General features: G+C 39.7%; 1 protein-coding gene across 3 annotated transcripts in view; it reads left to right on the forward strand.

The window, feature by feature from the left end:
• RIC8B (RIC8 guanine nucleotide exchange factor B) overlaps positions 1-17,629 on the forward strand; it is a 97,504-nt gene continuing 79,875 nt past the window's right edge. For all 3 annotated transcript variants that reach the window (XM_047066704.1, XM_047066707.1, XM_047066705.1), the window contains exons 1-2: positions 1-178; positions 9,229-9,276. In XM_047066704.1, coding sequence (XP_046922660.1) covers positions 95-178; positions 9,229-9,276 — 132 coding nt within the window. In that variant the 5' untranslated portion in view covers positions 1-94. The remainder of the gene's footprint in view (positions 179-9,228; positions 9,277-17,629) is intronic.

A 17,629-nucleotide genomic window follows, 5' to 3' on the forward strand; every position in this document is an offset into this window, starting at 1 on the left:
TGGGAACGAGCGAGCGAGCGGGGGCGCGAGGCGTTTACCTGGAGGCAGCGGCTTGGGCGCGCTGAGCGGCCGCGGCTCCCCCGCACCTGCGGCCATGGATGAGGAGCGCGCCCTCTACATCGTCCGGGCCGGCGAGGCGGGGGCTATCGAGCGGGTCCTGAGGGATTACAGCGATAAGGTAAAGCGCCCTGGCCCCGGGCGTGCGGTAGAGCACCCCCGGGCCGCCCTCGGGGCTTGCACATCGCATCCCTCCCAACCCCCCTCATTCCGGGGATGCGCGCTGCTCCCCCCAGAAAACGTTTCCGGCTTGGGCATGCGTGTTTGTGCCCCCAGCCTTTCCCGTGCGTGCATCCTGCATCCCCCTGCCCCCACTCTGGCGCCCACTCCTCTGATTCCGGCCCAGCCGGCTGTCCCACGGTTCTCCCCCCCAAGCATGCAAGTCACACCCCCAGAATCCGTAGATGTGCGTCTGTGCCCTGTGTCCCACTCTTGAATGCATGAATGCACGCGAGGCTTCCTCACCTGTATGGCATGAAAATCTGTGTTTCCGTGCTTAAACACGGCTCTTGATTAAGCATAAAACGCATCAGCCACGGTGGCAGTTCTTTCTATACCTATAGCACTATATAGTTTTCAAAGCTTGAGGTCTCATATATGGTCTAACTTGATTCTCAGAGCGTTTACGGGGTAGAGTGTGTCATCCTCCCCATTTTATAGATGAGAAAACCGAGGTGCTAAGAACTGAAATCACGCCAAGGTCATTGGCATACTATGTTGTAAGTGGGGGGAGATTCAGACTCCTAGCAATAGCTATTCTTTGTATCGCGTTAACAGCTTTCCCATCCAGTATCTCATTTAATCTTGACAGCAGTCCTGTGAGGTTTTATCTCCTTTTGCAATTGAGATTCTGTATCAGTTAAGTAACTTGCCCAAGGTCATACTTGGGAGCTGGGACTCCAGCCTAGGTCTTCAAACCATTCATTGTTCTTTCCACTTTACAGCTCTGCAGTAAAAAGGTATCTTGTTGTAAATCCCAGCCACTTCTCTGAATGTTTCTCCAGGAACCGTTAGCTCTCCATTACTTTTTCTTGCAGGAATTTTACGTGGTCACTTCAAAAGGTAGCACGCCACACCTTTATTCTTCCATTTAGAAGACTACTTTATAGGGATGACTGACTACTCACTTCTGTGAAAACGCACTCAACACCAAGTCTTACCCTAGAGACAGCACCTTTCTTCCTTTGACTGACTTGTACTCCTAATTTCCGCTTCTGTGTTTGCTGTGTGCCCACCACTGCGCTTTATTACACTTTGTACGATTGACCTGCCAGGGTGCCAGTTCTGCTCTGGGTGGAGAAGATCCCAAAATAAGATACCTTCATTCCCATTGAACCTTCCCCAACAACCCTGTGAGGAAGTGGTGGTATTCCCCATTTCACAAATGACATTTAGGATAATGTTGCCGTTGAGAGATGGGGCTAAGATTCCAATCTCGGTTTTCTAATTGCTCTTTCTACAGTACTGTGCTACTTTCTTTGGGAGGATGGATGGATGGATTCAGTTCTGTTCGTATCTTAGCTCCTTCACTTTCTTTTTTTTTTTTATTTAAAAAAATTTTTTAATGTTTATTTATTTTTGAGACAGAGAGAGACAGAGCATGAACAGGGGAGGGGCAGAGAGAGAGGGAGACACAGAATCTGAAATGGGCTCCAGGCTCTGAGCTGTCAGCACAGAGCCCGACTCGGGGCTCGAACTCACAGACCGTGAGATCATGACCTGAGCCGAAGTCGGACGCTTAACCGACTGAGCCACCCAGGCGCCCCATCTCCTTCACTTTCTAATATGCTTTATTGTTGCATATCTGCCTAATTTGGGAGAAATTCACTTGATACATGGGTGTTCATATTACGGAGATGATATTCATTTAACTTGATTTAAAAAAAGATCAGAGGCAGCTACAAACTAATGCTCAAAAGAAAGAAATAGTGTTGAATCAACTAGTATTTATTTTGCAGTTACTATATGCCAGATATCTAGCAATCAGTAGGAACTTTCTTCTTTAGGGACGGGAGGAGGAAAAACCTCTAACTGGATCTTACCACCTTCTTCAATATTTCTCCTTCCCTCCAAGACTAAACTGATTAGAACTCCAGATTTGCTTCCTTGAGTCTACCTCTTCCCCTCCTTGATTTCCCTCCAGGTTGCTTTCTGCACACCACTCCTGGTCAACTGCTATCAGAGCTTAAGTTCTGGACATCTCCAGCTCCCCTTTCACACTGGGAATGTTTTTAGAGTTGTAATGCCCAGTGTATATTATTTAAGATGCTATTCCTGAAGTACTTTTTGGGCCAAGCCTCAGAATGCTCTGACTTGATGCGAACCGGGTCAGTCAGCTCCTTCAGAAAAGAGCGCTCCTGTTTAATGCTGATTATGGTAGGGCTAGCATACCAAGAAAATAGCTGAGGTTCATGTTGTTGGTGGGGCTTTGCTCCTCAAGGCGAGAGAGACCTTGGAGGCAGATGAATAGGAAGGGAAAGTATGATTGCGGTGGTCTGGCAGTAAGAATGGGGAGGTGGAATTAAATTGCCCAGCTCTATGGGATATGGAGTCTGAGATCCTGAAAAAGTAGCTGAACACTGTGCGCTTCGTTTTTCTTACCTGGAAAAAATGGATTTGAGAAATGTTTAGAATGAGAGGTGATTGTGGGGCATTGAGGAGTCCAACCAAGAACAGAAATGAATCATGTACAGAGAAAGTGAGTGGGTCATTGTTTAGGGGAGGAGGTTCTTTATGCTACTTTATTTCTCTAATAAAGCTGGAATTTGAGACAGTTCTAGAAATATGGTATACACATTTGAATAGGATATGTTAATATCTTGGACCATGTAAGAGGACTTTTTGCTTTCCACTTGGAGGTTGAGTTCTGACTCTTTGAGTTCATTCCACAGATTTTTGCAGAGGAGCATGTTTTTTTTTTTTTTTTTTTTTTAATTTTTTTTTTTCAACGTTTATTTATTTTTGGGACAGAGAGAGACAGAGCATGAACGGGGGAGGGGCAGAGAGAGAGGGAGACACAGAATCGGAAACAGGCTCCAGGCTCCGAGCCATCAGCCCAGAGCCCGACGCGGGGCTCGAACTCACGGACCGCGAGATCGTGACCTGGCTGAAGTCGGACGCTTAACCGACTGCGCCACCCAGGCGCCCCACAGAGGAGCATGTTTAATGGCACAAGATAGTGGAAAGAAGGTAGAATTTAGAGTCAGATAAATCTTGGTTCAAATCTGCCTTTTATTGGTTTTATGACTATGGATTTGTTATTTTAAGCCTGGGTCATGGCTTTCTTATCTGTAAAATAGGGATAATATTACCTAACTTATTATGCACCTTTAATTAACTGAAGTTTAATGCTGCACACTGAGCACAGGGCACCTAGGAGGCGTTTACTCAGTGAGTTATAGTTCTAATAGATCAAGGTACTCAAGACGTCTTGTGGCCATAGCACAGGCTCTGGAGCCAGACTGCCTGACTCTGATCTTCAACTTAACCATCCATGTAGCCTCAGACAAGTTAACTTAACTTTGCTGTGCCTCAATTTCTTTACCTGTCAAACAGGGACAATAATAGTACCTACATCATAGATTTGTTGTCAGGATTAAATGAGTTATATGTGTAAAGCCCTTGAAACAGTGCCTGGCACTGAAGAAGAACCCCTAACTTTAGAACAACAAAGGCCGGAATTAAACATGTAGCACTGAGTTGATTTAGCCTGATAAAAATAATTGGGGAGTATACTCCATAACTTCTCATTTTCCTTGACCCTTACATTTTCTAATGGGTAGCAAAATACCTCGTACCATGTTTAGAGCCACAGTTACCTATCTGGCTCCAGGTAACAACATCTAATTTCTGTGTTAAAGAGACTGTAATTTTCGAGCCTTCTTGCTTCATTTACTGACTCTTGTTATCCTGGGGAGAGGGAAGATCTACTATCCCAGGAAAAATTAAACTTGTCTGTTTCTTGAGGGCATAATACAAGTTGACCCAACATAGAAAAGTATTAAAAAACAAATAGGAAGAGTGGTTGATCTTTTCCATTTGTCTCAATTCACCTGTTAACCTTTATTGAGTGCTTGCTATGTACTATGTATTATCTGTCCTAAGCACTTTCACATATCATCACATCTAATCCTCTTATATCAAAACTTACGAGGGAGATAGAAGTATTCTCTTTTGCAAGGGGAATAGGAAATTGAGGTTCATAAAGACAAGGTGACTATGAGCTCAAGGGCACATAGCTAGAAGTGGGTTCATGTTGCCTTTACCCTGTCTATTCTGTGTTTTTGAGCACAGAAGAGCAAAAGGTGTTCAGGACCAGTACGTTACTTTCTTTGGTTACTGTTGGGTCCTAATCACCTCCATTCTAGTTATAGAATGAGCTGTTAATTATGGGAGGTATGTATTGTTCTAGTCTAGGCTGTCCAAGCTCCTCCTCCTCCTTCAGGGCCTGCTCTGATACAGATTTAATAGAGAGATTGGTTACCATCATTATGATTATCACAACAAACAGTGATCAAGGGCTCTGAGGTGTACAATATTTTAGTTCCTTGAATCACAAGTTATTTAGACTAGAAGGACTCTCAAAGGTAATTGGATCTATCCCCTTCAGTTAATAGGTGAAGAAACTGAGGCCTAGAGTCATCAACTATAATGATAGCCAGAGAGATGGCTTGATAGCCATAAAAGCCACCTGGGCATATAATTACCTTATAACAAGCTCCAACAGGATTTCATTTTGGAAATGTGGCAAATTTATGGCCAAATTAAAGGGAAAAGTTATTTCAGATACAATCAGATAGGTCTCCAAGAGTAGTCCTCATAAGAGAGGAAGATAACACTGAAAGCAGTGAGGTCTTCATTTATGTGCTAGAAGAACCTGATTGATCGGGACCTAATATTGAGACAGTTCTAGAAATACAGTCTACACATTTGAATAGGGTATGTAAATATACTGGACCATGTAAGAAGACTTTTTGCTTTCCGCTTTGAGGTTGAGTTCCGAGTCTGAGCTCATTCCACACATTTTTGCAGAGGAGCATGTTTAGTGAGCTGTTCCTTTGTTATACCTTGTTCTTGTTTCCAGATTGAAATTCTATAACCTCAGTTACTGGTGTTTAGTTCTAGAAGTAACCTCTATTTGTGAAATACAGCACAACATGTACACATACACCACCCCGGTTAGGCTAATTCCCTTGTATCAGTACTTTTGAGTGTATCTTCTGAAATATGAAATAACTCCTAGTTCTCTAATAGGTATTTGGCCAGATGCCACATCATAGGCCATGCTATAATAACAATAGTGGCCACTTACTGAACACCTGCTATGTGCAAGGTGCCATACATAAAAGATAAGGAAACTCTGACAGGTAGTAAAGTTGAATAACTTGACCAAGGTCACACTTTTAGTAAGCAGCTGGACTGGACTCAAACCCATTGCTGTCTGCCTCCTGAGCCTGAGCTTTTTAGAGCCTACTCATAGGATATAAAAACCTATGGGGAGGAGTCCTTGTGAGTCTGGTGTGTCACTGAGCTGTTCCTAGTTTACTTGGTCTCTAAATTGAACAATGGTTTTACTCTTTAGTTTATATTTGACTTGTTGCTCCTGTTCATCTGGAAATTAAGCACATAAAGAAGGTGAGGTGGTTGACTGTTGGCTGGCAGTTCTATAAAGGTATTTATAGCCAGAAATGCTAGTTCCCCTTCCCTTCTCTTTCAGCCTTAGAAAGGAGAGAGAGTAAGGATTAGAAGTACTGAATAGATTAGGTATGATCTAAGTTGTATAAAAGAAACCAGCCTTAGAGAAGCCAACATCTTTGGATCCAAACAATCTTGGGGGATTGAGCTTCTGAATAGATTGGCACATTCAAAATTCAATTTGTATTGCCTCACATGCCAGTATATTTTCTAATTAAATTAAGCCCTCATGCTAGTTAGGGCTTTTGAAAGCTTTTCTTTCTTTCTTTCTTTCTTTCTTTCTTTCTTTCTTTCTTTCTTTCTTTCTTTCTTTCTTTCTTTCTCTTTTCTTTCTTTTTCTTTCTTTTCTTTCTTTTCTTTCTGTCTGTCTGTCTGTCTGTCTGTCTACGTTGTGGTTTTATGAGAGGATCAGCCTTGCATTTAAAAGCAACAGAAAATTTAGTCCTTGGTACTATTCAGAATTTTCACCATGAGGGGCACCTGGGTGGCTCAGTCGGTTAAGCGTCCGACTTCGCTCAGGTCATGATCTCACGGTCCGTGAGTTCGAGCCCCGCATCGGGCTCTCTGCTGACAGCTCAGAGCCTGGAGCCTGTTTCTGATTCTGTGTCTCCCTCTCTCTCTGACCCTCCCCTGTTCATGCTCTGTCTCTCTCTGTCTCAAAAATAAATAAACATTTAAATCTTTAAAAAAATTTTTTTTTCACCATGAAAGATTAATTCTACGTAGAAACTGTTTAAAAGATATTTTTATAACTTAATGAAGATCTTTCCAAAAGATGATTTATTTCTCTATGCCTTTATCATAGATGCCAGAAAAAGTTGAGGAGAACCACTGTATTGGCGACTAGGTTCATTTATTGCAGATAATTTATGGAATTAATATTTCACATATAATGGCAAAAAAGCCATAGCTTTTTTGGTTTCTGAGTGCAATTTATTTTCATTTGTATTGGACTTTTACTAAGCTTCAGTTTACAACCTTAGCCTGATGTCTGTTGTTTCTTTGTCTTTTATCTAGAGTTAGTTTTTACTAAACCTCATGTCTATAAATTCCCCAATTATAGCCTTCAGATTTACAACTTGTTCTTCCTTTTTTCTTTCTTTCTTTCCTTGTTCATTCATTGGTTTATCTTTTATTTTTAATATTTCCCTTTTAATTATAAAAATACTGCACCAACAATGATTTTGTCAAAAAAAAATCACCAGATAGTCCACTGTACAGTTGCTTTTATTATTTTTTTTAAGGTTTATTTATTTTGAGAGAGAGAGCACGCATGCGTGTGCATGAGCAGGGGAGAGACAGAGAGAGAAGGAGAGAGGGAATCTGAAGCAGGCTGCGTGCTGTCAGCGAAGAGCCCAACGTAGGACTTGATCTCACTGTGAGATCATGACCTGAGCTGAAATCCAGAGTCAGACGCTTCACTGACTGAGCCACTCAAGTGCCCCCAGTTGCTTTTATTTTTGCATTTCAACACTCAAGCCTTTAATGCATCCGTATACATATGTAGGTACTGTCATTGTAGACATCTAGCTTGGTGTTTTACTATTTTTCCACTGATGCCATTATAAGTAATTTTCCATGTTGTTAACAGAGATTTTTAGCCATCTTTTTTTATTGCGATATAATATTTTATCAGGTGGATGCACAGCAGTTTATTTCATCAGTCTCCTGTTGTTAGATATTCAGTTGTCTCTTTCTTCCATAATATTAGATAACACTGCAGTGAATATGCTTACATATATGACTTTACTCTCCTTCTGGATGATTTCATTAAGATAAATTCCTACAAGTAGAAGTTCTGAGTGAAAGGATGTGAATATCTTCATGTTTTCTTGTATGTGTTGCCAAATTACTTTCCCTTTTAAAGTTTATGTCAGTTTATACTGCTGCCAGCAATTTTGCACCTGGATTATTGATGCCCATTTCTTAGAAGGCTTTATGTCCTCAGTCTTGCTCTCTCCTTTGATCTGGCCTGAAAGCAACAGGCCAAATTATTCTCCCAGAATGCTGTACTGTTCACACCTACCTCTGTCTTCCTTGGTTGCCTATCACCTGTCTGCCAGTTTAGGTATAAATTTTTAAATCCAAGCCATCTAACCACCTAACATCATCTATTTTAATTGTTTTGCAAACCATATGTGAAGCAGCCTCTCTTCAGTTTCTTCAAACAACCCTTCTTTCTTACCTCAGTCTTCCCTCTGACCATTTCTCACATTCAGAACCACTTCTCTGTCAGCATTTCTCCATCTCACTTAATTTCAAAAATTGCTTCTTCTGCAAAGCTGACGACACAGAACCACCTGTAATGATGATATCTTTAGTACTTTGTGTACTTAACTCCTGATGAGTTGCTAATAAATGTCAGTGTGACCAATGAGAAAAATACAAAAACAGACAAAACAAAGATGTTCAGTGGAGATTGCTTTTAAAGGAAAACTCAAGATTCATAAGAGCACTAGGTTCCCCTGAATAAAACTTGAGAAAAGAATGAGAAATTTTGTGCTCAATTTTTGGGTCCTATCACTGTTTCTGTGGCTGTGGGCAAGTCAACTTACTCCATCCTCTGTTTAAGCTACAGAGTGGAAAATATAGTGTTGCCATTCATCTCAGGAGAGTCATGACACTTTGTTCGCTTCTGGTTATTTTTTTTCCTCAATATCATTGGCGTCATAATCATTATAATCCTAATATTTACTGAGTGTTTACTATGTGCCAGGCACTGAGATGGTATATATATATATGCCTTTGCTGTTTTAACCCTAACAGCAGCTCAGAGAACTAGGTATCCCCTCTATTCACATGAGAAATCCATTGATAGAGATTTTGTAACTTGCTCTGCTAGTTAGTGGTAGAGCCATAATTTAAACCTTAATTCTTACAGAATTACTTTTCTGAAATACCAGTCTATCAAATCTCTTCCCTGTCTACAATTCCCTGATCATTTCTTAGTGCATATGAAAAAGAAAGTACAAACTCAGCAACATTGGAAGACCTTTCCAAATTTCTGTCCAGTTTACTTTTCCATTTTCTTCTTTCTCTACTCTCCCATCCCCTCACATGTCCTATATTTCACTCTGGCAGAGCTGTTTATTTCACAAATATATCATACCATTTCACCATATCTGAGTCTTTGTTTCTGTCTCTAGAGTGCTTTCCATTTGCCTCCTGGAAAACTCCTATTCATCCCCCAAGGTCCAGTTCAGATGCTCTGTACTCTATGCAAAGCATTCCAGATTTTCCTGGGTAGAGTTAGTGGCTTGGTACTCTATGTTCTTTTGTCTGTTTTTCTGCTGTAGTCTTTCACACTGCTTTATAATTATTTGCTTACATGCCTATCTCTCTTGCTTCAGTACGAGTGTTGAAATACGATATGGAAAGGCAAGATTTTTACAAAGATACCTTTTAAATATAGCTGCAATTAAAACTCTGTGTATTTAAAATGACATTGTTTTCCCTTTCCCCCCCCCCCCCCCTCAGCATAGGGCTACTTTCAAATTTGAATCAACAGATGAAGATAAAAGAAAGGTAAGCCTTGGTGTTACCGTGTGTGTGTGGGGGGGGGGGTATGTGTGTGTTTCATTCATGGACTTTCTAAACAGTGAACTTGTTTTTATCTGATGATTGTTTAGTTTTTGGGTTCCTTTCAGTTTGTTTTTAGGAACTGAGAAAAAGACAAGTTCCAAGGTTAGTATGGATTACACACAACTTTTCTCCTGTTCCATCTCCACAGGACCATTATGCTTGCGTAAATCAGGGGAATGGGAACAGTTCAAAGGGGACTCTCTCCATATCTTCTCACCTCCAGAGCTTGACTTTATTTGGTAATAGACCTATAGATTGCCCAAAACGTGTTGTTGATGTTGTGAAACTTGGCTTTGGCTTAAGTTTTGGGAAAGCAGCTGTTGATGCTGCTGCCCCTCAACTACACGTTGTTCCCTGTACTGGCAGTTATTTGTGTTGTCAGCAATTGTCTCAGTCACTGACTTAACAGGCATAGAGAAAAATGGGAGTCAAGAGACTTGCCAGTAGATGAGTTATTATAAGAAAGGGTGCATCTGAGATATGGTCATATAATGTTATGTTTGCCGGTTGGGGTTGCCTGTGGTTGCTTTACTTAGCTGATTAGAGCATGATGCTAAAGGAGAAGGCTACCAATTCCCCACGAGCATTTTGCTCAGCCCCATACATCTATCCCTGACCTTACAAATGTCAAGACCCAAGTGAGAGGGCATGATTGAGTGTAAACCTATCGCTGCTGCTGAAAAAATAGCTTAAATCTAGTACTTTGTTGGAAGTGGTTTGATAATACCTTGAAATCATCCCTTTATTTACCTCCACCCCTACCTAATGTCTGCATTTTGCTCATTTTACCTCTTAAGATTCCTTTAGTACACTCTCTCCTTCATCTCCGCCCTAATGCAAGCCTTCATCTGAGTTCTGTACCAGTTTCCTAATCGTTCTTTTTCCAGTTATATGCCCTTTCAGTCCATTGTCCATAATTCTAAAACAACATGATCTTGTCATTCCCATCCTTAAAACTCTTGAGTGACTTCCTTTGCCTAGAGAATAAGGTCAAGTATCTTAACATGGTATACTACATGTGCAGTGATCTGATCTCTGCCCACTTTTGCAGCCTATTGCTTACTATTCTCTGTTGTATTTTGTGCTTTAGCAATATGCTTCAGCTGTATATACATACACATCCCTTCTGTTTCTTACTTCCTAACTTTGTATATGTTGTTTTCTACCTAGAATGCCCTCTCCTTCTTGTATACCTCTTCCTCTTTTTACCTGGTTAATTCTTACTCAGCTCTAGGAGCACCTCCTTCAGGAAGCCTCCTCTAGCATTCTGTCAGGGCGAAGTACCTCTCCAGTGTTCCCATAAAATTCTATGTATATCTCTAACACTATACTTATATATTGTCTCTTAATTATGTATTGACATTTCTCATTGTTACACCCTGCAAACTCTAATGATAGATACTGTTATATATCTTTATATCCTTGACATCTAGAGTGCCCAGCACATAATAGGTACTCAAAAAGTATTTATTGAATGAGTGACACGGGGTATAAACTTTGGAGGTTAAACATTTTCTTTTGGATTTGAACAATGTAAACAAGACTAGAGTGCATTGTAGAATGGATTCTCAACTAGAGATACGGTGTTTGGAGAGCGTTTTCAAGATAGGCCTACTCAGGCCTGACTCCTTATCTCCTAAGTCAGAATTTGGGAGGTGGAATCCAGGCATGTATATTTTTATAAATGATCTTTAGGAAATAAGTGCTCACATTTGGTGGCAGTGCAAAATGGCCACAATCCATATGGAACAGAAATGGCACTATCTACCAAAATTATAGATGCATTTTGCCCTTTGACCAAGCAATGTCACTTTTAGAAATCTATTTTGTGGATAGGTAGAACCAGGTAAGCAAAGCTTCATTGAAGCACTATACATAATAGCAAATGATTAGAAGCAAACAAGTCTCCAGAAATCAGGGAGTATTTGAAGAACTAGGGTGCATCTGCATAATGGAATATTATGCTGTAGGAAAGAGAGGAAGAAGGGGAGGGGGAGAAGGAGAGAGACAGGTATGTGTTAATGGGACAGAGAGTTAAGTGGGGGAAAAAAGCAAGGTGTTAACCTATTTTTTTTTACACACTCATGATAGGTATTCAGGTGAGGGAGGCAGCTACTATTTTGATTTTATTTGAGAGAATCCATACTATATCTGTTGATTCATTGTGTCTTGGGGCTCTGACACTAGAATCTTTGATAGTACTTTTACTGGTTTAAATAAGTACATTAGGTGGTGCTTGGGTGGCTCAGTCATTAAGCATCCAACTCTTGATTTCAGCTCAGGTTATGATCTCAGGGTCTGTGAGATTGAGCCCCTAGTCAGGCTCTGTGCTGACAGTGTGGAGCCTGCTTGGGATTCTGTCTCTCCCTGTCTCTCAGCCCCTCCCCTTCCTGTGCACATCAAGGGGAGGGGTGTGGGGAACTCTCTCAAAATAAATAAACTTTAAAAATAAATAAGTAAGTAAGTACATTAAGACAGGGATTCCCCCCATTTCATATAAGTTTCAGTTGAGGGAGAATAATTTCCCACTCAGTTGTTAATAAAGCATGTGTATTTTCTGTAAGATAGTAGCAAAACCTAACATTTCAAAGTATTGTCTTTTACTGCCTGCTAGGTCTTTGGAGACAGTAACTCCTATACTCCTGTTACTTGCAGTGATAGTATGTAGATTTCTGCTTCCTGGGAGGTCTGATAATAAACAAATCCAGGGGGCCCCCCCGGGTGGCTCAGTCCGTTGGGCGTCTGCCTTCAGTTCGGGTCATGATTTTGCAGTGGCGAGGTGGGTCCCCGTTTAGGGCTCTGTGCTGACAGCTCAGAGCCTGGAGCCTGCTTCAGATTCTGTGTCTCCCTCTCTCTCTCTGCCCCTCCCCCACAATGTGCTCGCTCTCCCTTTCTCTCTCTCTCTCAAAAATAAATAAGCATTAAAAAAAAATTTTTTTAATCAAATTAGGGACCTAGCTAGCTATGGCAGAGCGTAGGTAAAGAAAATCATTTTAGTCTCCAAGCGTTAAAATCATTAGTGACTTTTTCATGTCTAAGGCCCTAAAAACTTGAAATGCTCTAAAGGATCCACATCCTAACAGCTTTTTAGGTTCTCAGTGTAGAGAGACATTGACTAGTAGGCATGCCTCCACATTAACCCTGGAGGAACTCAAGTTACTGTCCAGTTTGTTTTGATGCCCTAGTTCTCTTTTCCTCTTTCCTAAGCATGTCTCTGGAGCCTTCTGCCAACAGCTTTTTGGTAATAGCAGCATGCCTTTCGATAAACTACAGGTGCTGTCTTCCTGAAAAACGCAATACCTTTCGTCTGAAAACTTTTATGACAACTTAGAAGTAAATGTAAGGGAACAGACAGAGCCTCTCAAAAAATAAAACTTGGTTATAATGAGCTTTTTAAGAAATGGTTATATATTAATGATCCTTAGACCTAATTGCTAACACTTATGTAGTGTTTGCATTTTTACAAAGATTTGCTTTGCAACAGTAATGCACTAATACTGTAAGTATGGTGTGAGTATCACCATCCCTATTTTATGGATAAGAAAACTGGGGCTTACATTAATGACACCTTGCTAACACTCCCGTGACTAGTAAGTAGTGGATCCTCAAATAGAGAATAGATTTTCTGACTGTATATTTCAGAAGGTTTGAAATTATGACTCAATACCTTGTTTTATCTCTTATTTAATTCTTTGAGACACCATTTAGGCAACTAGACTTAAATTGGAAAGTAGCAAAGAAAATTAGCAAAAAGGAGTGCTTAAGATTTTCCAGAGAAGTAAAGTCAGATACAACTGTTATATTTTACATATAATGTAAATAGTTCCAGGTGCATGTGGATCATTGTATATTTGGTTATAAGCATCTGTACTTATTGAAGTATTTGCATTCCTTCCTCTACCTCTAGGCTGTGGTTGTTTATTTGCACATAAACAAATATATCAATCATGCAAATAGGTAGGATGGGGGGAAGTATGATGAATAATCTGAAATTTACATCAGAGGAAATGAAAGCTCTTATACTGGCTTCTAAAACACAACTGATCTCAAGTCCAATAGAGTGCTAATTGCACTAAATGTTGAAAAATACATGTCATAAAATGAGTAAAAGAATTGCAGCTCTTTTACCTGAAAGATAAGAATACAGCTATATCAAATATGGAAAACCTCAGTTGTTGTTTGAGATAAATCTTTGTGTATATAGTGATTTTCCTTAAAAGAGTGAAGTTGAAAATAGCCAAATTTCAAGCATTTATGTCATTAGCTTTAAATTCACACAGATAAGCCCATTTTCTATAATGGCAGAGGATAATTGCTGAGTTGAGAACTCTTTGAGAACAAGAACTCTGGCTTAGTTTTGTTTATATTTTCAGCCCCCAACACTGCATGTGGCATAAAATAGGCACCTATAGTAAACACCTGTTAAATAAATGGAGGGAACTTGGAGATTGAGTGGAGGCCAGAATTCCCGTTACTTGTACAATATTGTTTGACTTTGAATTTGATATTCTCCTAATTATACAGCAGAATCTCAATGTAATGTTTAACGTGAAAAAAAATGGATATAAAAGTATTTATACAGGATGATCACAGTCATGCAAAAGTAATAAAAACTGTTCAAAGAAAAATGACTATAAAGAAATTTGCTAAATGGTGGCTATCTGATTTTTCTTTCCCTATTCTGTATTTTAAACTTTTTTCTTGTTTATTGTAGATGACATTTTTCTTTCCCTATTCTGTATTTTAAACTTTTCTATTATAGATTATAATGATTTAATAACATGATAATTATAGGAGCGCCTGAGTGGCTCAGTTGGTTAAGTATCTGACTTCGTTTCTTGTCATGATCTTGCAGTCTGTGGGTTCAAGCCCTGTGTCAGACTCTTTGCTGACAGCTCAGAGCCTGGAGCCTGCTTCAGATTCTGTGTCTCCCTCTCTCTCTGCCCCTCACCTGCTCACACTCTGTCTCTCTTTCAAAAATAAACAAACATTTAAAAAAATAGATGTTATTAAATATAAATAAGAAATAAAATATAAAATATGTTATAATTATATAACATATGTTATATATCTTTCTGTAGTAATGTGATTAGTGGCATAAGCAAAGACCAATAGATACTTTTTTCGAAATCATTTATTTTCTATAAAATTGAGCATTCTTGATTATCTTATATATTCCTTTGGAGGGGAACATAAAAAAATGTTACTGGTTTGGAAATAATATTGCTTGTGGAGCCAGTTTATGGTATGAAATAAATTTATATGAACATGAAAGTTCATTCCATCATTTGAGATTTTCTTCTTTTTACTTCACCCACCCCAGAATTGGATGTACTTGGCATATTAGTAGAGATCTCTGTAGTCTACAAATAATTTTTCAGTAATTCCTGTGTGCCAAGTCCTGTGTTAGACTTTGGTTGCTAAATTGGCTATTTGCCTATGGTGTGTGGTTTGGCACTTTCTCAGCTACAGATGCATACTGAAGATTGCCATTGTAGACTCTAGAAAATGAGCAGGTAAATTTCCATATTAGAGTCCCCTAAGGAAAATGTACCAAGATAGAACCAGCAGTTCTATACTGTGAATCCCTGCTTAGGAATAGCTCAAGACATGGATGCTTGTTCTGAAAGCCCTTTACACTTATTTTAGTTACTTGAAATTGTTAAACTCCCCAGTTTTCACTAAAGCAGAATGAGCTTTGTATGCCCTGTAAATTTGACTCAAATTTTGATGTCTCACCTTAGGGAATACTTTGATACACGATGCAAGCACAGTTCTTATTTAGAAGACAGTAACTTTAAAGATAATCATTTTCAACATCTTGATTTCTTTAAAACTCTCTCACACACACAACCAAAAGCATCCTAAACCTTTTACTTTTCAAAGTTCCTGTCCAGCTGGAATCTGGCATAAAACTTTACTAGAAGGGCTGAATTGTATCATAGACCAGGGTGAATGCCTCATAGTAGTTCAAAATAATTTAAACTTCTTTTCAGACTCCTTTTTTTATTTTAGATGTTTGCCAAGGCATTGAAAGACTAAATGTAGGGAGAAAGAACAAAACAGCTCTTCTGACTTAGCAAGCCATAGATGTGGCAGCCCATACATGATCTTTGGATCATTTTTTGAGATTTATTTCTCAGAATAATAATAATATCTCAATTTGTACTTAAGAGTTTCAGATTCATTTTCTCTTACCAGAAAAACTCATCCAGAAGTTCCACTTCCAGTGATGACAGTGTGAGGAGTTCTACAGACCTGTTTCCCACTAAAATGGGTGACTATTATTTTTAAAAAACAACCATTTAAAGTCCCTGGAAACAGTCCACAGAGCATAGTCATTGAAGAAATATTCAAGAAAATTTACTAAAACTTAGTAAGAAAAGTGAAAGTCTGTGGTATTTAAACTGAGACCTCCCTCCCTTCCTCCTATTAGCTGAGCAAGATGGAAACTGTCCTCTAAACTGATGCATTCAAGAATATAGAGCTCCCTGTTTCCTCTTTTTTCAGGTAGAAGGCTGTCTTCCCAGTAGAGATGTACGATTAACATTTCTCATCCTGCCCCTGCTACCTGTTGCTGAAACTAAATTCTAGGTGAGGGCAGCTGAGAGGTAGGGTCCCCCCTCCTTTAACCCAGCCCACACTCACGGGACAGAGTCTATACAATGGATATGGCACCACTGAAAATAGAGGAGCCCCATTTGCCCTTGGCCTTGGCTTGTGGGATGTAGATTCTACTCTGGGAGAGGCAAGCTGAGGATATCTGGGGTTGCTGCTCCCCTATCCCCTCAAATCAGCTCCCAAGGAGGTGTCACCCAGGGAAAAGCATGACATTGTCTTTGTCCCGGCATCAGAACCAGGACTCCAAAATTTTACCCAGAGGAACAAGCAGATCTTATAACAGAGATCTCTGAATCTCTCCCCAAAGGAACCAACATCATTTGCAACAGAGTGTGAAGTTCATGCCTAAGGGTGCGGGTTGTGGAGAAAGGAGGAATTGGAGGGAGATTGATAGATTCATTGGACATATAGGCTAGCCAGAAGATGGGCTAGTTTTCTAGAGAGAAAAGGAGAAAGAAACAGCTGGGAGGAACCCTCCTGTGGTTAGAACAAACCTTAAATACTGACCTCAGAGACTATCCCTTCAAAGGAGCCCTAATAGATTGGTTCAGTTTGTGGAACAATTTATGCCCAGGACATTGTTGAAGACAGTATATCAATCAGCTGGTAGTTAGTGGAACTTAGCCAACTGGGTGTGGTCAGGAAAAAGAAGGTCAAAGAGAGGCCAGCCAAAGCCACTGTCATTTTAGGATGACTGTGGCATAACCAAGGGTGAGCCCCCTGAAGAGGAACATCTGTAGAGAAGGAGGGGAAGAATATACTGAACTAAAGTAATTCATCCAGTCATGGAGTAAATAAGCAAATAGCAATAGCAAGTTTTGGAGGGTATGGGCAGTATCCAGGGTTGCTACTATATATTATATAAAATGTCATTTCCAAGAAAAATATGAGACGTGAAGAAACAGGAAAGAATGACCTACACACTGGGGAAAAAGCAGGTGACAGAAACTGTGAGAATGACCAGTTGTTGAGTTTAATAGACAAAGACTTAAAAGTAGCCGTTATATTCAGAGAACTAAAGGAAGCCATGATTTAAAAATAATGCAAGGGTTGATAACAATGTCCCATCAAATGAAGAATATGAGTAGAAAGATAGAAATTGTTAAAAGGAAAAAGAAGAACCAAATGGAAATTTTGGAGTTGAAAGGTATAATAAAATACAATAACTGCAATAAAAATTCACTAATGGGGCTCAACATTTGAGTGAGACTGTCAGAAGAAAGAATAATTTGGTGATTATATCAATAGAGAGTACACAAGGTAAAGAACAGAGAGAAAAATAGTAAGGAAAAGTAAAGCAAGATTCAGGGAAATATGGGACACCATGAATGTACCAACAGATATATGATGGAAGTACCAGGAGAGGAGAGGAGAGAAGAGAATGAAGAAAAAATGTTAAAAGAAATGATGGCTGAAAACTTCGCAAATTTATTGGAAAACAACCTACACATCCAGGAAGCTTAATAATTCTGAGCAGGATAAAGTTAAAGAGATCCACAAACAGGTACATCATACTAAAAATGCTAAAAGCCAAAGACAAGGAGAAGATCTTGCAAGCAACAAGAGAAAAAGGACTCCTCATTTACAAGGGAACCTCTACAAAACATACAGCTGACTTCTCAAAAACCTGTAGGCCAGAGGCAGTGGGATAACTTATTCAAATAGCTCAAATTAG

The sequence above is a fragment of the Lynx rufus genome, unplaced genomic scaffold (assembly GCF_022079265.1).
Source record: "Lynx rufus isolate CCGP_SWC_20201006 ecotype Redwood Valley unplaced genomic scaffold, mLynRuf1.p SCAF_7, whole genome shotgun sequence".
NCBI classification, from domain to species: Eukaryota; Metazoa; Chordata; class Mammalia; order Carnivora; family Felidae; genus Lynx; species Lynx rufus.